Consider the following 24463-nt stretch of genomic DNA (forward strand, 5'->3'; position numbering starts at 1 on the left):
TTTGTCTTCCATGTGGCTAGTGTGTCTTTTTTTCTAGGATCCGGTTGTGGCTCTCAACCCTAACATACAATGTACTGTTTTGATACTTTGTGGCATACTGTGCGATCTCCACTCACCTTGACAAGCGTGCTACAAGTCGACCAGAACAATACTTTTTTGGTTACAATACTTTTTTGGTTACAATATTGATTCAAATGGGACCACCGGAGTTTACGAGTTTTTATTTACTGGATACATTTATTATTGCTAACAAGATAACAACTTTGATTGTTTTTTCCTTCCACTTTTTTCTCAGGGTATCCGCCTGCAGTGAGATACAGTTGAGCTATGTGCCGTAGGACGGCCCCACACAGGGTTCGGGAGACGTCGGACAGCTCCTGCAATAGACCAAAAGATAATAACATTACAAGCCGCCCCCAACAGTGAGTCAGATACCGGTTTCCTAAGTGCTTTTCAAACACCCTATGCCTGGCACTATTATACCATATGTATGGGTCGCTTTCTCTTGGTACTAAGTGGGTGCCTAAAAGTTGTGATTTGGGTAAGCGAGCCGTTCAATCGGTCCGCTGTCTAGACACACAGGCACGGCTACCAATACCGTCTTTACGGCTGATGATAGCTCCCGACAGTAGCCTCCTAACGGTGAGGATAGCGCTTGACGGCAGGGTGAGCACACAAACTGATGGAACGTGCGTGTTCCCTGGAGCTACCCAGAGATCGCACTGGACCCGCTGGCCCCTACGGGCAAATGGCTACAAGTATGTACAGTATAACAGGAGCTGCCCCTTTCCATACGTCTGTACCCGTACCTGCTATCGGTGGCGATATTTGTTGTCAGCTCCTCATGTGTCTCGCAGAATGCAAGTCGGTCCTGTTAGTGGCCGGGGTAACCCCCGATTCCTTTAGCTTGTTTTTATACTCCTTTTGTACTCACAATATTTCTACACGGCACAGGGATGGGTGTGCGCTCCTTATCCCACAATGTGTGTACGCTCAGCACTTACCTGGCGGGTCTGCACAGTAGATGACGTCATCTCCACGAGCGTTACACACACACGTCCCTCACTACCTTTTTATCTTTGTATTTTGGCGCCTTTTTGTTTTGCTAATGTGTATAAATATGCAGTGGCCTGATGTTATCTAATAAAATCTGGATGGGCGCTGCTGTAAGAGCTCACCGAATGGGATGGATCTGGGCATATTGATGTTTTCTCAGCCGGAAGCCGTCAGTTGTGACGTAAGCCATATTACGTCACTATAAACATATAAAAAATAAAGTGTACACTGCAGTTTGTAAGATTAGCGTTAGCATTATATTCTTAGTACAGGTATAGGATCCCTTATCCAGAAACCCGATATCCAGCAAGCTCTGAATTATGGAATGGCTGTCTCCCATAGACTCCATTTTATCCAAATAATCCAAATTTTTAAAAATTATTTCCTTTTTCTCTGTAATAATAAAACAGTAGCCTGTACTTGATCCCAACTAAGATATAATTAATCCTTATTGGTAGCAAAACCAGCCTATTGGGTTTATTTCATGTTTAAATGAATTTCTAGCAGACTTAAGGCATGAAGACCAAAATTACGGAAAGATCCGTTATCCGGAAAACCCCAGGTCCCGAGCATTCTGGATAACAGGTCCCATACCTGTACTTGTCTTTCTATTTAGTCCTTCTCCTATTAATCTCCCAGTCAGTTACTAAAGTACTGATAGACAGTCAGGCTCAGTGGGACCCTAACAACCAGATAATCATTTATATTCCACACTTGAGAGGTCTGTAACTATAACCAGTAACAGGCACCCCGCCAATTTGGCCCAGCCCTGGCTTTAAAGGAGAAATAAACCCACTTAGCCAACATCAGACAACTGTACAGGCCACTAGTGATGGGCGATCTGTGCCGCTTCGCCGCCAAATTCGCGAAAAAGCATTGAAGTCAATGGGCGTCAAAATAATTTTGATTCGCATCAATTTTGACGCAAGAGACAATTTTTGTATGTGTGACTATTTTGTCCAAATGCATTAAAGTCAATGGGTGTCAGAATAATTTTGACGCGGAACAATTTTTTTGAATGCAGCTGATTTTTTTTTGCCAGCGAAATGTTGCCGCAATTTTGCGAATTAATTCAATTGGGGCAAAACGCTGAAATTTCGCTGCGAATTTGTGTCTGCCAAATGTATTAGCCCATTACTTCAGGCCACCCTTATAAAGCACCTCACCCCAAATCCTCAAATTGGCCTTGGTCCCTAGTATGACGATTCCTATGAGTTGAGCAGCAAGGTATGAAAGCTACATGCTGATCTGGTCCTGGATAATCTGGGGAAAACGTTATTTTGCAATAGGACACTGCATTTTTTTCAATCCAGAGCAAATAGCATAGCACAGTTTACCGGTTCTTGCACATTGATAAATACTGTAGGTGCTGATGCTTTAAAGGGTATTGTTATCATAAAATTACCCCAATGTAATAAATGTTAGAGAACTATTAATTGTAATTGACCCTGCTTTGTCTTTAGGGCACTGGCTCTGATACAGAGTGAGTACAAAACATACATATACAAATATACTCAAAATGGATTCCATTTTTAATTATGTGTATGTTTTTGATTATTTAACTTCTAATTCATCAGCTTTCCAGTTTAGAGTTTCGGGTGTTATCTGGTTGCTAGGGTCCAAATGACCTTAGCAACGACAGAGTGGTTTGAATGAGAGACTGATATATGAATAGGAGAGAACCTGAATAGAAACAATTTACTTCAGAGATAGGACATAAAAAAAAAATCAAAATTTTGGGACAAGGCTAGGATTCAAACCTGCGTTCAACTGACTGGATTCAAGTTTGGCAATTTTTAGCATTTAAGATGTAGGGATTATTGATGGGCGAATTTATTCGCCAGGTGCAAATTTCGCTGCCGGTGAATACATTTGCCGTGAAAATTTGCCGGCGTCGAAAAGTTTCCAACGGTTCAGACGCTGTTAAAGTTTTCTTGACACCGGCGACTATTCCCGACGCCAGTGACAATTTTGATGATGATAAATGGACGCCCATTGACTGTAATGGTCGCCAGCGTCAAAATCGGCATTTTGCGAAATTCACGGCAAAGCGAAATGGGGCAAATTTGCCCATCAATAGTAGGGATATTGAGAGCTGTAAATCAAGCGTATCTAGATCCATGTTCAAAACATCAGATGTCAGATCTGAAGAGCAGAGCTGTCTTTTAAGGGTCTAAATAGGAAAAACTGCCTGGGCATTCCATACCATATATGGTATATATAGTAACCTTTTATATTAGTGTTGCCCAGCTACTGCTCCAAGCTATAGGGATCATTTACAGATAGGGCCAGAGTGCAATAATCAACAGCAACTAGTGATGGGCCAATAAATTCAACAGGCATGGATTTGCAGTGAATTTCTGTGTTTCACACCCAGCGAATAAACTGCGGCGAAAATTCGCAGGTGAAAAAAAACATTTTGCACATCAAATTAGTTGCGCGCATAAAAATTGTAAAATTATACGGACGCCCATTAACTTAAGTGCATTTGAACAAAATAGTTGTGCGTATAAAAATTGTTGACCGTCAAAATTATTTTGACACCCATTGAGTTCAATGTGTTTCGCGATTTTTTGCTGTTTCACAAATTTTTTGGTAAATTTGCGAATTTTTCGGCAAAGTGAAATGCCTCAAATTGGCCGTCATTAATAACAACCAACTATACATTTATAATGTCAGTTGTTGCTGTGTTGCTCCATCTCAGCAAATCTGCTGTACATTAGCAAATGTTCCAGCTATGCTCTTCAAAATCATCAAAATAGGCTGGGCAAGGTTGACAGACCTATCCTTAAACCTGTTCACCTTTGAGTTAACTTTTAGTATGATTTACAGAGATATTCTGCAATTGCTTTTCCTTTTTTTATTATTTGTGGTTTTTGAGTTATTTAGCTTTTTATTCAGCTTTTTATACAAAAAGTATTTTATCATTGCTCGTTATAGGTTTCTTTCCAAAGAGTTCCTGGTGCCTCTGTGCTGTTTAATCTTCTGATTCCTGATTATCTGTTGTGACCCCTGCCTGTTTGTGACGATCCTGACTTCCGAAATCCTGACACTGCCTGGTAACTGACTCCTCTATTCTGTATCCCTCCTGATTGATCTCCTGGTTTGACCCTTGCCTGCCTGACTCCGTTTGTACTCTGCCTCCCATGAAACGGCCTGATCTGACTATGCTTTATGTCTACGCCTTGTACCGTGACCATCTGCCCAAAAGAATTTGTTTAACCGTCATGCCCCTTTGCTCGTTCAGAACCCCTCGCTTGGCACCTCTCTTATTAAGACCTGGTCAGCATATGATTAACCGAGGGCTCCTCCCAAGGTGAAAGGCGGCTGTTAAAGGCAAAAGCAAGAGCCTAGAACTGGGTGCTTAGCATTGGTTCTGAATTTAGGGTGCCGACCATGACACCTAATCAGTCTATAGACAGCACCATACCTAGAAAGTGCCTGGACACTCAAAAATAAACCTAATGTCTGGCTAGGGACAGGATGATCTATGAGCCAGCACTTTAGGATGGAACTGCTTTCTGGCAGGAAGTAAGTGAATGTGTCACAGTGGGACCTGGATTTTACTATTGAATGCTGTTCTTAGATCTACCAGGGATCCTTCTGGCCAGAATCCTTCTGGCCGGCCCAACTGAATACAAATTCTAATTAGCATATGCAAATTAGGGATGGGGAGGGAAATCGTGTGACCTTTTTGTCACAAAACAAGGAAGTAAAAAATAATTTCCCCTTACCACCCCTAATTTGCTTATGCAAATTAGGTTACGCATTCAGCTGAATATTTTCCAAAGGATTCGGGGGTTTGGCCGAATCCAAAATAGTGGATTTGGTGCATTCCTAGTTGTTAGGCTGCTGGGGGGCAGGGCTGTATTTAGATCTGATGCTGCCCTAGGCACCGAACCTAAACACCCCCCTTACATTGTGCGTGTGATGTCAGCACGTCGTGACATCACTTCCATGTGATTCCTTGACCCCCCCTACCCCTGCCCCCCGTGGAGGGCGGGGAATTAAAAAAACAAAAGACGGATAAAATAGGCACCCGAGGGCTGCCCCCAAATCTATGCTGCCCTAGGCACAGGGCCTTGTGTGCCTTAATATAAATACGCCACTGGAGGGGGGAGGGTGAAATCACTCCAACTTGCAGTACAGCAGTAAAGAGTGACTGAAGTTTATCAAAGCACAAGTCACATGACAGGTGGCAGTTGGGGAACTGACAATATGTCTAGCCCCATGTCAGATATCAAAATTGAATATAAAGAAATCAGTTTGCTCTTTTGAGAAAGGGATTTCAGTGCAGAATTAACTGATGCCTTCTGAAAAAAAAACCTTTTTTCCCCATGACAGTAGTTATCTAGTATTAATTTATGTAGCAATACAAGCGAGTGTCGCTTCCGACTCCTGCCTGTGCAAAATGCAAATCCTCTCCATGACAAACATCATATAAAACTGTGCACTTTGCAGAGGGAACTTCCCGCGGTATGAAGTGCGGCGTTTCATTATCGGGTCTGATAAAACATCTGTGCTCTTTCCATCTGTCTGTCCCCCGTGCACATATATCAGAGCAGAAGTAATTGCTTTTGCCTTTTCATGCCCCCTCCCATAATGAGACAAATCGTGATCAGGTACCGCGTATCTGCCAGAAGTGCTTCTCCGTCCCTAGGAATGGCTGCCGCTGTGTGCTGTGCCGCTGTGTGTTGTGCCGCTAAGTGCTGTGCCGCCGCTGTGTGTTCTGCTGCTCTGCCGAGGCAAGGGAACGTGCGGGACATGGAGGGGAGCCAGTGCTAGAGGGAGGCTGCTTTCTATACACCAGTTGGACGGGATCACGTTGCACAGGGGTCGATCACTATCCCCACACTCATCATGAACAACAATGTGCCTCAATGCTGCAGCCAAGTAAGGAAGGTCCGGCTGAACTAGTGCCCCACGGCCACGTCCCCCCCTTCCCCATGATCGGACTAACCCAGCGGTGGAACTTTCATTCTGGATCTGCGGGGGTTTTTTTTTTTTATTTTTTATTAAAACAGCAACGGTGTGTGTGTGTGTGTGTGTGCGCGCTCTGATGCAGGCAGCTCCGCGCATGCGCAACCCTGTTTGGAATTAGGGGGTCTTGCTTGAGACTTTTTAGCGGCATTCTCGGAAGCCGCGGCTCATTAGGCAACGTTTTGTAATTAAAAAGACTTGAAGCATGTGGACGCTCCGGGGCAGAGGATATTTCGGCGTGGCGTCGCTGCCTGTGATGATTGCCATGGTGTGCTGTGCTCACAGGTGAGATTCATGGATCAGCTCCCAGTATTGGGGGGACGGCGGATTGGAGGGGGTCGGGTAAGGCTTTTCTTATGTCTGATGTCGCTGCGACACTGATTCACATTCCTGCTTCTCCCCTTCAGCGTTAACGAGCCCAGCAACATGTCATACGTGAAGGAAACCGTGGATAGATTGCTCAAAGGATACGACATTCGCTTGAGGCCAGACTTCGGAGGTAATAACACCCCCGCTTTTATTCAGCCTCCACTGATTATTATTATTATTATATCTCTTCCAGCTACAGCTTAACTACATTTCCCAGGATCCCCAGGCAGCAGGTAGTTCACCCTCACCTGGAGGCCAGCAGCAGACACATATACCTTTTTTTTTTTTTTACAAGAACTGCTCCTTATTCATTAGTCATTAGATTAGAAGTTGACCGGCTTTTTAAATCCTGCTTTTCATGCCCAATTATTATTATTTATTTATTATTATTATTATTATTTTTTGCAGGCCCTTCGGTGGAGGTTGGGATGCGAATTGATGTTGCCAGCATAGATATGGTCTCAGAAGTCAACATGGTGAGTACATGATGATCATCTCAAGGAGACAACAGAGAAAGTGAGGATGATGATGATGGGGAGGCCAAGGGGTTACCTGTGGATCATTATTCTAGCAACTTTGTATCAACTTGTTCACCCCAGGAGCCTTTGATGCCTCCTAATCCTCCTCCTCATCCTCCCCCTGGGCCTGGGCTGCTCTTATATAATGGTCCATGGAGGGTGTGAGGCCATTGCTCATTGGTAGTTCTCTCCTTCAGCACCTTGGACAGCGGCAGGCACATTCTTCTTGATACAAATGTTATTCTATTCTAGAATCTTGGCTCAGCTGATTCTACTGGTTTGCTGTGTTTATAGATTTATGTCCTACAAAGTAATTGATATTTTATAAATCTTCTGATCACACCAGCTGTCAAGCATTCATCTTAGGCACATCCGACCCTATGGCCTTGTAGCTGTTGTTTCACTAAACACACAGATTGGATGGTTCATCAACAGATATAGAGAGTCAATGGTTGGAGTCCTTTTTATTTCTGTTTGTCATTTCTAGAGGCCTCCTTGGGGCCCAAAAGGAGTGAATGAGGGGCAGTACAGCCTGTAAGAAAGAAGGAGGAAGCGTATTTTTAATGGCGATTGATTTGATTTTGATTAGTATTTTTGTTTTCTGTTTGGTTATGGCAACATAATGTGCAGTATGTATATGTGTACATAACAGCCCATTGTTTTATTCTTATTGGTTACAGAACTTTTTATGTTTCTTGAAGATCAGTCAGCAGAACTCTTAGGGCAGGGATCCCAACCTTGTTTACCCATGAGCCACATTCAAATCTTCTTTTATATTCAATTATAAAAGAAGTTGGAGAGCAACATAAGCAGGAAAAAGTTCTTGGGTGTTGCTTAATATATTCTGAGATTGGCTAGTTAGTAGCCCCTATGTGGACTGGCAGACTACATGAGGCTCTGTTTGGTAGTATTCCTGGTTTTATGCAACCAAAATGTGCCTTCAAGCCAGGAAATCAAAAATAAACACTTGATTTGAGGCCACTGGGAGCAACATCCAAGGGTTGGTGAGCAACATGAACCAAGGGTTGGTGAGCAACAGTGGTTTCTCATGAACCACTGGTTGAGATTTGAAATGAACAGGTATTTTTCTTCCTAGATAATCTTGCAGCTATAACATTATGATAAATACAAGGATATATAGTGAATAAAGTACCCCCTCTTGTAAAATATAAGGATATTATAAGTTACCGAGGAGTTTCATGACCATATAAAAACACGAGGCCAAAGGCCGAGTGTTTTTATACAGGTCATGGAACGCCGAGGTAACTTCTAATATCCTCATATTTTACAACTGGGGGTACTTTATTTATTATAATACACAAATTTTAGTGAGTCATGTGACAGAAATGACATCACTACTCACTGTTTATAACTGATGACATCACTACTCACCGTTTATAAGGATATAATTTACAGGATATTCATGTCTTTTGTGTATTATAACCATATATCTGTAACATTTGTATGAGGAGGCCTGATCAAATGCTGGACCTCAAATTAGATTGAGCTAAAAAAAACTCAAAGATCACTGGCTTAAAGGGGAAGGAAACCTAGTTGGCGCAAAAAGCGTCGTCCCCCCCCTCCCGTGTGTTGCTCACCCTCCCTCCTCCCCCCTGGCCTACCCGTCCCGCTGGGCAAATGCCCCTAACTTGTTACTTACCCTTCTGCGCAGGTCCAGTCCAGGGAGTGCACAGACGACATCTTCTTCCACGCGATCTTCTTCCTGCTTTGGACCGGCGCATGCGCAGTAGGAGCATTTCGCCGGTACGATCTACTGCGCATGCGCCAAAACGCCGTTCAAAGCAGGAAGAAGATCGCGTGGAAGAAGTTGGTGCCTGTGAACTCCGTGGACTGGACCTGCGCAGAAGGGTAAGTAACAAGTTAGGGGCATTTGCCCAGCGGGACGGGTAGGCCAGGGGGGAGGAGGGAGGGTGGGCAACACGGGAGGGTTTTTGCGCCAACTAGGTTTCCTTCCCCTTTAAACAGGTAGACCTTCAGATAGATGGAAAGATGATTTATGAGTACCAGAAATGGGTAATGTGTGACTCTTTAAATATGATGATACTACAACATGAATAAGCCTTTCTGCAGTTATTTGAAAGAGTAATGGAAGTAGGGATGCACCAAATCCAGGATTCTATTCCTGATTTTGCCTTTTTCAGCAGGATTTGGCTGAATCCAAGTGTCTGGCTGAACCAAATCCGAATCCAAAAAGTCATTTGACTTTTCATCACACAAACAAGAAAATCAACCATTTTTTAACCACTCGCTGCACTCGCAGGTTTAATTTCCCCCTTGTTTCCCTGATTTACCTATGTATATATGTATAACTTTATTTGTAAAGCACTGTTAAGGAGCCGCAGCACCATACAATGCATAAAAGTACAATGTATGAAAGAACATACAAGGAGGACAAGTCATTCAATAAATACAATACATATACACAGTACACATAGCTCATATATGGACACAGAACTTATGTGCTGTGTAGTAAGAGCTACAGTAGGAAGGAGGCCCCTGCCCCATAGAGCTTACAGTCTAATATGCAAATTAGGGTTTGGATTCGGTTCGGTAAAATCTTTTACAAAAAATTTGGGATTCAACTGATTTCAGTGCATCACTAAATGGAAGATGTAGTTGGCAATATATAGAGAAACAAAGATTGCCTATAATATAAGGCTGATAATATAATGGTCAATGCATATAATCATTTGGATGTTTCTCACTTTAGCCCATGTGGGAAGATTTACAATAGATGTTTGAATTTTTTTATTTTAGTGTTCCCCTTTAAGCTATGGAGATTGTGATCTCCAATGTTTGCCTGCCGCATACACGTATGACGTAGGAACAGGCACTTAGCATGACAGGGGTACTTCAAAGATGAATGAATGATTAGCAAATTTGGTTTTGCACCATCTTACATTTGCCACATGATTACAATTTACACTTCTTTTAGGTGACAACAAACAAAACACTATATTTATTATATGAATAATACATTGTTAAATGCTGTTTTAACAGTGATATCTTTATGATGTTAAAGATGTGATTTTTTTATTATATAGGGACTATTTTATCCTCACCTGTAAATTACAAGGATAACAGAACTTACCAACTAGTTCCATGACCGTAGAATGTTTCTATACAGGTCCTGGAACTTCAAGATGCCTTCTAATACCCCTGTACTTTTAAATATTAGGTACTGAATTTTTGTGAATTTTTCCGCCACAAATGACATCACTAAGTTCCAATTATAACTGATTACCCCTCTTACCATTTATATAGTGAATAAAGTACCTCCTTTTGTAAAATATAAGGAAATGATAAATTACCAAGGAGTTCCATGACTATATAGTGAATAAAGTACCCCCTCTTGTAAAATATAAGGATATTATACTGTAAGTTACCGAGGAGTTTCATGACCATATAAAAACACGAGGCCGAAGGCCAAGTGTTTTTATACAGGTTATGAAACTCTGAGGTTACTTCTAATATCCTCATATTTTGCAACTGGGGGTACTTTATTTATTATAATACACACATTTCAGTGAGTCATGTGACAGAAATGACATCAGAACTCACCGTTTATAACTGATGACATCAGAACTCACCGTTTATAAGGATAAAATTTACAGCATATTCATGGCTTTTGTGTATTATATTGGAAATAATTTACCTCCTACTGTATAATAAATGAACATTAGAATTCACCAAGGAGTTTCCTGTATGTATAAAGGCACAAGGCAGCAGAGCAAGACCCTGGTCATGAAACACTATTTTGCAACAGGAGTCACATTTTCTATAATATACATTTCAGTATGTCCTTTGGCAGAAATTACATTCCTCAGCATCATTAATAATCATATATATTCATGGCTCTTGTGCATCATAAGGATATATCTTACACGTAGTCCACGGTTGTATTGTGCTATATAGGTGTAAAGTCACATAGCGAATATAGGACACTCAAAGATACAGAAGTCATTCCATTTGGTGACTTTCTAACTGTTATGCTAAACGTCTTAATAACACCAAAAGTGGTTGAGAGACGAGAGTTACTGGTAGCTACAATTCAGTCCTTGAAGATGTATAATCTTAAGAAAGGCTAGGGCTACAAGATATCACATGTTATATCACTTTTAAGGAACATGTGTCCAAGTTGCTATTTAATGACCAGAGTAAGATGTACAATTGGTATCTTAGTCAAAATATGACATTTTAGCTGGAATTTTTCCTTCCATTGAGATGTGCCCACATGGTCTTGGACTCCATGAGTGTAGGTGCTTTGGTAGCGTTTTGTTAGCCTTGCATTCAACTTGGGTACCTACTGTACTTGGCATGAGGATTTAGAGGGGAAGTTTACCTTCTAAAAACTTTTTACGGTTACATTTTTTTGAAATCAATAATGACTCTCCATTGCTATTTATTTTGGACAATTTTTCTATTTGAACATTGAAGTTTACAATTCCAGTTTTTGCCTTTTTATGTTTCCCAGCAACAGCTCACCATTAGGAGGTTGGCGACCAAAATTTTCTTTATTTGTTGATAGGAAACAGGAAGAAACTCCAGCACAAGGGTTGAATGCGTAACAGGGATGTACCCTATGTTTAACCGTGCCATGCCAACAACTACACGACATTTCGGGGGCTGGCCCCTTTGTCAACTTCATTGTGTAGTTGTTGTTTTGGCAAGATTAAGCACAGGGTAAATCAATGTTAAATTCACCTTTAAACTCTGCAGCACCGGGGGTTAACTTTGATGAAGAGACCAGGTGTGTGTGTATATTTTTAAAAGGCAAGTCAAATCCAAAGTAAAAATTTGCCTAATAAAAGAAAAAGAAAACCTAATTCTAAGCAACTTTCCAATATATGGTTATTAAAAGTTTTCAGTACTGTTACATTTTTATTTGTGAAAACAGTTACTATTGAAAGCTGCATTTGCTTAACTCCTGGTTGTTCCCCAACAAAGACAGTTGTGTTAATCAGCTTGACTTGTCTTACATTGTATCAACAATCTGAGCCATCAGGACAGTGAATAGAAAGGGACAGACACGGCTTTCAATAGCAATACATATACAAATAACTTAAAACCATAGACAAATTGTAATGGATATATATTGCAAAGTTGCTTAGACTTATGTTTTCTTTTTGTACGCAAAACATTATTTTTTGGGTTGACATTCCCGTTAAGTACTTCATTTGTTGAAGGAACAGTGACACCAAAAAAGAAAGTGTTTTAAAGTAATGAGAATATCATGTAGAGGCACATTTACTACGGGTCGAATATCGAGGGTTAATTAACCCTCGATATTCGACCATCGAAGTTAAATCATTCGACTTCGAATATCGAACTCGATGGATTTACCGCAAATACTTCGATCGACTGTCTAACGATTAAATCCTTTGAATCGAATGATTCGAAGGATTTTAATCCATCGGTCGAAGGATTTTCCTTCGATCAAAAAAAGTTTAGAAACCTTATGGGGAAGGTCCCTATAGGCTAACATTGGTGCTTGGTAGGTTTTAAGTGGCGAAGTAGGTAGTCGAAGTTTTTTTTAAAGAGACAGTACTTCGACTATCGAATGGTCGAATAGTGAAACGATTTTTAGTTCGAAACGTTCGATTCGAAGTCGTAGTCGAAGGTCAAAGTAGCCTATTCAATGGTCGAAGTACCCCAAAAAAAACTTCGAAATTCAAAGTTTTTTTAGTTCGAATCCTTCACTCGAGCTTAGTAAATGTGCCCCGTAGTGTTGCCCTGTACTGGTAAAACTGATGTGTTTGCTTCAAAACACTACTATAGTTCATATAAACAAGCTGTTGCGATGGCTGAAATTTAAAAAAGGCTACATGGCACAGGTTAAATAGTGGATATTAGATAACACCATTATGTTCTACAGAGCTTATCTGCTATCTGCTGTGTAACCTGAGCCTTTTCTCCTTTGAATGGCTGCCCCCATTGCTACACAGCAGTTTATTAATATAAACAATTGTAGTGCTTCTGAATCAAACACACCAGTTTTACCGTAAAGGGCAACACTACATTATATTTTTATCACTTTAAAAAACTTTCATTTTTTGATGTTACTGTTCCTTTAACATCACATGCTTTATTTTAGTTAGCATCACAAATGATACTTTGGTTGCTGGCAGTTCTCTGATACTGTTTCAAGAAATGCATCAACTAATGTAACAAATTGTAGTTGCAAGTGAATTCAGAGTCCACTTTTGCTGTCATACACAGTTTAATATCAGTAATGCAAAGACCTAAAGGGTCCTTTTTGAACCTACCTGGATCTGCCCCTTTATTATAAATCATCTTCTTATATGGAGATATCTTTCTTTCTTTTTTGTTTTGTAACCTTTCAAAATGTCTGTTCCAAACATTCCAAATCCAGTTTTATCATGAAATAAAAATGCCCAGTGAGCAATAATTGAAATAACTGAAAATGGTATTGCATTGCATAGGACTTGATGGAAAAGAGAGCAAAGCATTATCAGTGCAATGCTTTATAGTTTCCGATGTTTAGACCACCTTTGTGACCGTCATCGTCATATGTACTTATTTCTAGGGTTCTCTGATTTGGTGCTTGCGAGCATTGTCACAGCTCCATCTCTAACAGTCATTAAATAAAAGGCATATCTATAAGTTACACGGGTGAATCACAGCTTGAGTGTAGCCTGCAATGTATATACACATTTAATGGATATGTTGTTGTGTTAAGAGCATTTACTAATTTATCAACTGAATGATATAAGTGTTACATATCACCAAGGATTTCCTTTAGCATAACAAAGGCACAAGGCAACATACGAAGTGCTTTATACAGGTCTTAGGACTCCAAAGTGACTTCTGATGCCCTCATCAATTGCAAATCATCCTGTTATATTCAAAGCCTCTTAGTCATATTGAGGCAGGGTCTAAATGGTTTGTGGTCAGTGTTTGTGGGGCTTTTACCAGGGCAAGATACAAGAGAAGAGAAAGAGGGGAAGTAATGGTCTAAATGGAATAACTCAGGACAGGTATGTGAACCGTTATCCAAAAACCTGTTATCCAGAGAGCTCTGTATTAGGGAATGGCTGTCTCCCATAGACTCAGTACCTCATACTTGATCCCAACTAAGATATAATTAATCCTTATCGGAAGCTAACCCAGCCTATTGGGTTTAGTTAATGTTTACATGATTTTCCAGTAGACTTAAGGTAAGAAGATCCAAATTACAGAAAGATTTGTTATCCAGAACCCCCCATGTCCTGCTAATAGGTCCCATACCTGTATGGTTTAATAAATAGCATTGCATATGAGTAAACATGTACTCTTTTTTTTTTAGCTATAACTGGGCTCAAGGGTTTTTTCTCCTAACAAATATATATATAAATGTATATTGAATGTACATTTTTAAATCATGTGTATTAACATATCACAAGCGATGGCCACCCGGCATGTTGGAGTTCTTGGCTGTGACAACTTCTTAAAATTAACTGATAAGTAGTGAGCGAATTTATTCGCCAGCCATGGATTTGCGGCCAAAATTAGAATTTCGTCATGTGTGAATTTTTTCGCAAAACTGTGGCATAAAATTTGCTGTGAGAAAATGCACTTTAAAAAAAACACCCATTGACTTTAATGCATTAGGACAAAAAAAGGTCGCCATAAGAAAAAATTCCCATTGACTTTAAGGGCAAAGACGTGCTGCAATTCAGGGGGAGATTAGTCACCCGGCAACAAATCTCCTCTTCTTCAGGGCGACTAATCTCCCCGAATTGCTCAGAGCGTTTCTTTTCAGAAGTCGCCCGAAGTCGCCTCACAAGGAAACTTCGGGCGACTTAGAAAAATGAAGCGCTCCAAGTGCCATCCTGCCGACGAATCTCCCCAAATTGCAGTGTGTGTCTCTGCCCTAATGCATTAGGACAAAAAAGTCGCCATAAGAAGAAACACCCATTGATTTTAATGCATTAGGACAAAAAAGTCGCCATAAGAAAAAAACACCCATTGACCTTAATGCATTAGGGAAAAAAATCGGCATAAGATAAAAACTCCAATTGATTTTAATACATTAGGACAAAAAAGTCGTCATAACATTTTTGTTGCTGTTACACAAATTTTTCAGCGAAGCGAAACGGGACAGATTCACTCATCTCTACTGATTGTCGATCCAGTGGCTGCTAAAATTACTGTATGGAGTTCAGGATGGATTTTTTTTTTTCACCTTATTGGATAAAATGTGTCACTGTCTCAATGTTTTTTTCTCCACCTTTTTCGGACTCAACAAAACAAAAAGAGAATAGGTATTATGTGAAATAAATGGGTCATAATGGATGTGTCTTTTATTATCCTTTAATAACTTTCACTGTGGTACCACATATAAGCACAGCATGGTGTAGTAGACAGGAGATTGGGTCGTATGTACGTACAAAAGCAACCATATCCAGAGTAATCAATAGAATAGTTTACTTGTAGAAAATAGGAACTATTGACTTTCAGTACAATTGTGTCATCTCCACAAGTTTTTCAATGTAAACACCACACTTGAATCTCACGTGTTTATGAGTAAATTAGACCCCGTGTAGTACAGGTATGAGATCCCTTTATCCAGAAAGCTTTTAATTCCAGGAAGGCAATGCTGATATTTGAAGATGATTCCCCTTTTCTCCATAATAATAAAACAGTACATTCTACATGTATAGGACCTGTTATCCAAAATGCTTGGGACCTGGGCATTTCCAGATTAGGGATCATTATCCAGAAAGCTCTGAATTATGGAAATGCTGGCTCCTATGGACTCCGTTTTATCCAAATAATCAAAATTTAAAAAAAAAAGAATTACTTTTTCTCTGTTATAATAATACAATACCTTGTATTTGATCCAAACTAAGATATAATTCCAGGTTCCCTTACAGCTTGTATGTATTGTCAAATTGTGCCATGTAAACTGGACCCTAATGCCTTTATTGCAGCTATACCAGTAAGAAAAATGTGTACCGCAACTTTTGCCTGATTTGCCAAAATGAACACTTAGGGGCAGATTTAGCAAGGGTCGAATTTCGAGGGTTAAAAAACCCTCGAATTCGACCCTCAAAGTAAAATCCTTCGAAATATCGAATTCGAAGGATTTTAGTGCAAAATGTTCGATCGAATGATCAATCGAATGATCGAATAAAAATCGTTCGATCAAACGATAAAATTCTTAGAAACTAACGATTCGGATGATTTTTAGCGATCGATCGAATGATTTTTATTCGATCAAAAAAAACTTTGTTCCAGTGCTCTGGAAGGTCTCCATAGGTTAGGTTAACATTGCACTTCGGTAGGTTTAAAGTGGCGAAGTATGAAGTCGAAGTTTTTTTTAAAGAGACAGTACTTCGATTATCGAATAGTCGAACGATTTTTACTTCGAATCATTCGATTCGAATTTGACCAATTCGATGGTCGAAGTACCCAAAAAATTACTTCGAAATGCGAATATTTTTTTATTTGAATTATTCACTCGAGCTTAGTAAATCTGCCCCTTAATTGCTTTCATATTAATATACCATATGCAAGTTGCAGTGAGTGCTAATTAAAGGGGTGGCAGCCCATTAAAGGAAAACTAAACCCCCGCAATGTTAAGTCCCCATCTGCCCCCTCTGTTGGCCCCCCTCCCTGCACAATCTTACCCCAGAATTCTGTCCCCTCTTGAAATAGCGACCGCACATGCAAAGTGAGCGCAATGGAGCTCACTGGCGCCATCTTCTTCTCTTCGGTAAGAAATCGTTACAACTTTCAAAGGCGAACCCGCTTTAAGATATGAAAAAACGCCAGCATTTTTTTTTTTTTAATCATTTTAATAACTGTTAGGCATACAGGATATGATGTCACTGACATAAGACTGAGGAAGATGTAGCTTTATCTTATCAGTTTGTCAGGTCTCAACTGGCGATGGAAACTCGAACTAAAGAGGCAACGTTCTGTGAAATTCACAATTTAGTGAATTTGCGGAGTAGCGATCGTTCGCCTAAGCGTGCAAATCGACGGTCTCTTTGGCTAGCGTATTGTCCTCTACGCCAAATTGACAATGTCCCCGCAGATGGGATTTCTGGCAAATTCTCACTACTGTCAGCCACTTCACCCTTTAGACAATCTGCCCCTATGAATGAGACATTAGACTGTAAGCTCCACTGACTGATGTGAATGATGTAGAATTCCTCTAAAGCACAGTGAACTATGTGGGCACAGTATAAAATAATTTTTAAAAAAATCACATTTTAAAACATAATTGCCCATGAATACATTCCATTTCCACAGTACCGATAGATGATGAAAATATTTTCTTAATAAAGAAACCTAATTTATTCTACAAGGTAAAATCTAGAAGTCACTTTTTTGTAAATCATAATAGAACGAAGTCGTGCTAGCTTCTGTATTCAACTCCTTTCCAGCTATTCTACTTGGAAATCTGTTCATGGGCAGTGTGTGTGTGTTCTTAATTCCCCTGTGCTCCCAGGCTGCACGAGTCTCATTAACTATTCAGCTTTAGCCTGATTCCCTCTAAGCAACAGGAGCTTGCAGGCTCCATACCCATTCCCCTAGCCCTGTAGCATTAGCTCTGTGACCACTTCACATATGTGGGCAGATTCACTAGCTTTGCCACCTGCAGGGACATCGCCAATTCAGTAACAGAAGCAAGCGCCAATTCGCTAGCGAACCAGACCGTTTTGGACCCTATCGCCAGGCGTATTTTTGCTCTACTCTGTAAATTCACTAAAGTGTGAATTTTACACTAAATTCACTAAAGTGCGAATGTTACCTCTTTCGCCAGAGTTGACTTTGCTACCTCAGACCAGACGAAGTGCTAAAAAGTAGCTACGTCTTCCTTAATCTTCTGTTACTTACATCATATCCTGTGTACCGAAAATGCATTAAAGTTCCAAATACGCTGGCGACCTTTCCTTTTTCTGAATTGCCTGACAAATTTTTTTTAAGTAACCGTTTTTCTCCAGACATTTCTAATGTGTAGGGCATTATATTAACTCTCTTGTCTTTATTAAGGTTCCCTGGACATGTGTAATAAGTGGTTACTTCAAGCATTTGCACCAACATTTATAAAAAGACCTCCATACAACTTTAAATTACCCGCCACATGCAAATTGACCTAAGTTCACGATCACTAGTGAATTTTCGCTAGGCACAAACGAATGCTTGGGCATCTTTGCTTTGAAATGCTCGTACTGACGAAGTAACGGTAGCGAAAAGTCACCAGCGTTCGGCGCCCAGGGCGCAACTTTGCATATTAGTGAATTAGCGTAGTGGTAGCGAATTTGCTCCTGGCAAAGTGGTGCGATGTGTTTAAGCATGGGATAAAATAATAATAAAAAGCCTGTTCAGACAAGGAACTGATTAAAAAGTGACTACCAAGTGCTTGAAATTGTATGAGGACTGTGAATGTTTCCTCAACAACTGCACTGGAGGGGCTTCATGCTGTAATTGTACAAGTCATTTTTGCTCTGCGCCTCTGAGGAGGTGTCACAAAATCTACATGTCACGTCACTTTGATGAAGCCAGAGTTCTAGACAGAGATACTAAATTTAGCACCCGAGCGGCAGGGAGATAAATACAGCAGCAGAAATTCCAACAGCAGAGGCTGAATAAAAATCATTCCATTATCAAATGCAGTCAGACATAATGAAACAATAGAGTCGTTACACTCTGCTTCAAAAATTCAAGGGATAACTTACCAACACAAATTCAAAAAGCAAAGGGCAAATCATCATGTTTTTTTAACACATGATGCAGAGCTAGTAAATGTCAGCACCATGTTTGGCGTGCGTTATTGAGGGTGCAAATTTGATTTGAATGCAATACATTAGGTGCATGTCATTGTTAGCTGCAACATGCAAATGGACCCTGGAAGTAACACCTTATCAAGGCTTTGTTGTGTTACTGCGCTAAATCCATTGCACCTTATTCAGTAGAATAGAAACAATTGACCTTTGTGCAGGTATAGAGGAGTGTGTGCTGATGCAAGTTGGAAAGGAAGCAATTTAATGGCTGTGTTTCATCAGTAACTAGTGATGAGCAATAATTTTCGCCAAGTTTTGTCGCAAAAATGATGCCCATAGACTCCAATGGTTGAAAAAATTTTTTTTATAGACTTCAATGCATTTTGGTGAATTTTCACAGTTTCATGGATTTTCGGAGAAGCAAAAAGGGTCAGATTCACCCATCACTAAAAGTAGCCCAGAATCCGTTGAAGTACACAGGACACTAAAGCAAGAAAAATATTCCTGTATTTGATATTGTGTTGCCAAGTACATGTTAGTGTAGTAGATCAGTAAAATCACCAAGGTATCTGCATCGTTGTTTAATTTCTTGTTTGTGTTTGTTTGTGCAAGTTTGAAGTTCAAGGACAGACTTGCTCATGTATTAGCATTAATATACAAAGAAGACATGTGCATGTACAGTATATAAAAAAGGGCATGAATGTATAAAGTACAAAAAGTAAGTAATAGAAAAGAAATACTAAATACTTAAACTCAAATTTATCTCATCGTTTTAATAAACCAAGCTCGACCAAACCCCCATCCACGATTTTATCTTATTTAGCAATAAAATAACTAGTCAGGTCGGAAAAAATTGATCGAAAACCCGTAACGCTAGTTTTCTTTCGGGATATCCCCTGAAAACCCCAGATTTTTTTGATTATTAGACGAAACCTGGTGCAGACCATGATATTTTCAGATCTGCCATTGACTTCTACATGACCTCAACCAAATATCCTCCCCCAATTTGCCCTTGCTATGCCAATACCTCATCTAACTTCTCTTCCATGCCCCCCCACGCCTAGTTTAAAATCTCCTCTAGCCATCTTCTCCCCCAAAGCAGCTGCCCATCATCTTTGAGGTACAGCCCATCCCTGGCAAAGAACCTGTAGTCGGTTGAGAAATCAGCCCAGTTCTCCAAAAACCCAAAGCCCTTCTCCCTACACCAAACTCACAGCCACGCATTAGTCTTCCTAAGCTGCCACTGTCTTTTTAATGTTACTCACGGCACAGGTAAGATCTCTGAGATAATATCCTTGGAAGTCCTCGTCCCCAATTTTTTTACTTTCAATATTTTTTAATGCTTTAATAAACATGTGATACAATGTGAATATCTGGCCTACTCAAGGCCGATGTAAGACATGTAAATTTTACATTTTGATATAACATTGTCAAAAAAAAAAAGGAAAAACAAAAATAAACAAACATAGCACCATTGTTTCTTAGATTTATAGACAGATCTTAAAAGTTGTAGAACAAGGTTCCAGTTAGGTGCATCGTTTCTTGCACTGGATATAGATCACGTAGTAGATAATACCGTGGAACTGGTCTATAGCAGAATATCAATGGAGGATCAATAGGCAAATGATATGGGTAATAACTGTGTGGAAGTGGGGCCACAGCATCTGTAGTCCAACCAAGGTTGCTAGGTTTTTAAAAATGTGGTATGTGTATTAGTTAAGTAGCTAGCAAGTTTTTCATTTATCATGATCCAATCAATTTTCTGTTTAAAGGCTGGAAAAGGGATACAATGAAATTTCCACGCCTTGGCTATGGTTTGTCTTGGTGCCAGCCAAAAAAATCATAGTGAGAACTTTATGTTGTAGTTTTGTGAAACCTGTACATTTACCATTTAATAGAGCTATCAGAGGATCTCTCTTAACGTTAATTCGGAAAACAGAGAATATAACATTGTGTACACTAACCCAGAATCGAACCACCTTTGGGCACGTCCACCAGGTATGATACATAGAGCCAATTTGAGAACAACCTCTAAAGCAGTTGGGATCAGCCAATTGTGCACTTTTGGCTATTATTTCAGGTGTCAGATACCATATAAATAATACTTTATATGAGGCCTCCATCAATATGGTGTTGATAGAGCTAGATTTAGTCATTTCCCAGCTCAGATTCCAAGTTTCTGGCTTATTTGTAGATTGTAGATCCTTTTCCCATGCCCGACATATGCTTGTTCCCTAGGGTTGGATATGTTTTTAAGGGCTGAATATAAAATGGAGACCATATCAGTGCGGACGTATTTTTTTTTTTTTTTTAATTATTCTTGAGGATTCACTCCCCTCCTCTTGGTACCTATGTGTACCAAGACTGCTGGGTCTTCCCCGGCACACCCAATGGTCTGTCCACCACATGCCAAACCAACAGGCAAACAGCAGACAGTTTGGCATAAAGGGTCTTTATGCCAGATTACCCTATCCACCTTTCTAATAATTGAATCCTCAATAACTAAAACCTGCCCGTAATCACAGGATTATTATATCAAGATATTTTTATTGGTATTCTTTTATTTTTTGTGGCTTTCAGTTTTTAACTTTTTGTTCAGCCAGCTTTCAAGTTTGGAATTTCAGCAGCTATCAGGTTGCTAAGGCCTTATGCTCTCTAGAAACCAGGGAGTGGTTTGAGTGAGAGACTGAAATATGAATAGGAGAGGGACTTAATAAAAAGATAAGTAATAACAAGGAACAATAACATTTTAAACTCACAGAGTAATTGTTTTTGGATGCTGGGGTCAGTGACCCTCTTTTGAAAGCTGCAAAGACGTAGAAGAGAATGGCAAATAACATAAAAACTATAAAAATAAACGATGAATTCCAGATGCAGAGTTGCTAGGAATAGGACATTCTATAACATACTAAAGTTTAACGTAAAGGTGAATCACTCCTTTAACATACAGGCTGGTTAGTTCCAACCCCCAATATAACAGCAAGATAATGTTTACACTGTGCCAGTTCATCCTTACATAGACATTAGAATTACACTATCCTTGCTCCCATGCAGGTCTTAGTCCGGTATAGTTGTGAGAGTTAGGGCTGAGGCAGAATACACCATATTTATTACAGTATATATATATTGTAAATAATATGTGAATCTCTAATACTATTAAATTATGTAAGCTTGTGCAAAAACTCAAATCATAACGGGTTAATTTTGTGACAGAGCCATAAAAATCCAAAAAACCCAACCCCATGCCTAGGGCTTTATTAATCCATAGACACCTGACCTCAGCCCTTTCATTCTGCACATTGGCACATGTGTTGACAGGTCTGCTCATCAATGCCTGTATCTGGTGGTGAGCTAGGGAGCTGTTTTATTTCTTTAAAAAAACAAAAAAAAAAACAACATTGCATTTACCAATTATTGACCCATCAGTTCCTACAATGTCTTGCATGTTCTGTACATAAAGGGGTTGTTCACCTTCAAACAACGAACTTTTTCAGACAGATCACCAGAAATAAAGACTTTACCCAATTACTTTCTATTTTATGTGTCACCGTTTTTCTAATATTGAAGTGTAAAGTGTCATTTTTCACCTTCTAAAGCAGCTCTGGGAGGGGGGGGTCGCCGACCCTGTAAACTGTTCTAAATTGATACATTTATTTGATACATTTCTTATCTTTGTGCCTGCTGAGCAGAATCCCTGAGTTTCATTACAGGCAGCTGTTAGAATTAATACAATACTTGCTAATATTCCAGAGATGCGTCTGAATTAGAGATGTCGCGAACTGTTCGCCGGCGAACTTGTTCGCGCGAACATCGGGTGTTCGCGCTCGCCGGAAGTTCGCGAACGTCGCGCGACGTTCGCCATTTTGGGTTCGCCATTGTTGGCGCTTTTTTTTGCCCTCTCACCCCAGACCAGCAGGTACATGGCAGCCAATCAGGAAGCTCTCCCCTGGACCACTCCCCTTCCCTATAAAAACCGAAGCCCTGCAGCGTTTTTTCACTCTGCCTGTGTGTGCTGAAGAGATAGTGTAGGGAGAGAGCTGCTGCCTGTTAGTGATTTCAGGGACAGTTGAAAGTTTGCTGGCTAGTAATCGTTTTGATACTGCTCTGTTATTGGAGGGACAGAAGTCTGCAGGGGTTTGAGGGACATTTTAGCTTAGGTAGCTTTGCTGGCTAGTAATCTACCTTCTACTGCAGTGCTCTGTATGTAGCTGCAGTGGGCAGCTGTCCTGCTTCTGATCTCATCTGCTGACTGCTGCAATAACAGTAGTCCTTGTAAGGACTGCTTTTATTTATTTTTTTGTTGTTTTACTACTACTACTACTACTACTACTACTATAAGAGCCCAGTGCTATTAGTCTAGCAGTGTTGGGGAGTGGGACTGGTGTGCTAATCTGCTGCTCCTAGTAGTTCAGCAGCACCAACTTTAATTTTTTTTTTTAATATTCATTTTTTTTTTATTTTACTTTTTTTTATTTTACTACCGCTGTAGTAGTGTATAAGTTGACCTTTTAGGCATTATTTGCCCTGTAGGCATTATTTGCACACTGTTTTCTTCAACCCGCCATCTAGCTGTGTGACCTTGTTCACATTCTGTCTAAATATCCATAATATTACCGTCTCCAGAAAAAACACCGGAGTGACTTTTTTCAAGCAGCCATAATATATTTTACGTAATCCGTATCCACCGCTGTAGTAGTGTATACGTTGACCTTGTAGGCATTATTTGCACACTGTTTTCTTCAACCCGCCATCTAGCTGTGTGAGCTTGTTCACATTTTGTCTAAATATTGATAATATTATCGTCTCTAGAAAAACCACTTGAGTTACTTTTTTTCAAGCAGCATTCATATATTTTACGTAATCCGTATCCACCGCTGTAGTAGTGTATACGTTGACCTTGTAGGCATTATTTGCACAGTGTTTTCTTCAACCCGCCATCTAGCTGTGTGACCTTGTTCACATTCTGTCTAAATATCCATAATATTACCGTCTCCAGAAAAAACACCGGAGTGACTTTTTTCAAGCAGCCATAATATATTTTACGTAATCCGTATCCACCGCTGTAGTAGTGTATACGTTGACCTTGTAGGCATTATTTGCACACTGTTTTCTTCAACCCGCCATCTAGCTGTGTGAGCTTGTTCACATTTTGTCTAAATATTGATAATATTATCGTCTCTAGAAAAACCACTTGAGTTACTTTTTTTCAAGCAGCATTCATATATTTTACGTAATCCGTATCCACCGCTGTAGTAGTGTATACGTTGACCTTGTAGGCATTATTTGCACAGTGTTTTCTTCAACCCGCCATCTAGCTGTGTGACCTTGTTCACATTCTGTCTAAATATCCATAATATTACCGTCTCCAGAAAAAACACCGGAGTGACTTTTTTCAAGCAGCCATAATATATTTTACGTAATCCGTATCCACCGCTGTAGTAGTGTATACGTTGACCTTGTAGGCATTATTTGCACAGTGTTTTCTTCAACCCGCCATCTAGCTGTGTGACCTTGTTCACATTCTGTCTAAATATCCATAATATTACCGTCTCCAGAAAAAACACCGGAGTGACTTTTTTCAAGCAGCCATAATATATTTTACGTAATCCGTATCCACCGCTGTAGTAGTGTATACGTTGACCTTGTAGGCATTATTTGCACACTGTTTTCTTCAACCCGCCATCTAGCTGTGTGACCTTGTTCACATTCTGTCTAAATATCCATAATATTACCGTCTCCAGAAAAAACACCGGAGTGACTTTTTTCAAGCAGCAATAATATATT

The 24463-nt window shown here is 40.0% G+C and overlaps 1 protein-coding gene and 1 long non-coding RNA gene across 2 annotated transcripts in view; one reads left to right on the plus strand and one right to left on the minus strand.

Moving 5' to 3' along the window:
- Positions 1 to 205: 205 nt before the first annotated feature.
- Positions 206 to 5818, minus strand: LOC121402212. Its single transcript, XR_005966692.1, has 2 exons — positions 5683 to 5818; positions 206 to 377 (listed from the first exon to the last, which is right to left on the minus strand). It is a non-coding gene; the product is annotated as an uncharacterized LOC121402212 (long non-coding RNA).
- Positions 5819 to 6025: 207 nt separating this feature from the next.
- Positions 6026 to 24463, plus strand: part of LOC108698238 (gamma-aminobutyric acid receptor subunit beta-1) — a 274808-nt gene continuing 256370 nt past the window's right edge. The window contains exons 1-3 of the mRNA XM_018229572.2: positions 6026 to 6321; positions 6444 to 6535; positions 6814 to 6881. Coding sequence (XP_018085061.1) covers positions 6242 to 6321; positions 6444 to 6535; positions 6814 to 6881 — 240 coding nt within the window. The 5' untranslated portion in view covers positions 6026 to 6241. The remainder of the gene's footprint in view (positions 6322 to 6443; positions 6536 to 6813; positions 6882 to 24463) is intronic.

The sequence above is a fragment of the Xenopus laevis genome, chromosome 1L (genome assembly GCF_017654675.1).
Source record: "Xenopus laevis strain J_2021 chromosome 1L, Xenopus_laevis_v10.1, whole genome shotgun sequence".
Lineage (NCBI taxonomy): Eukaryota > Metazoa > Chordata > Amphibia > Anura > Pipidae > Xenopus > Xenopus laevis.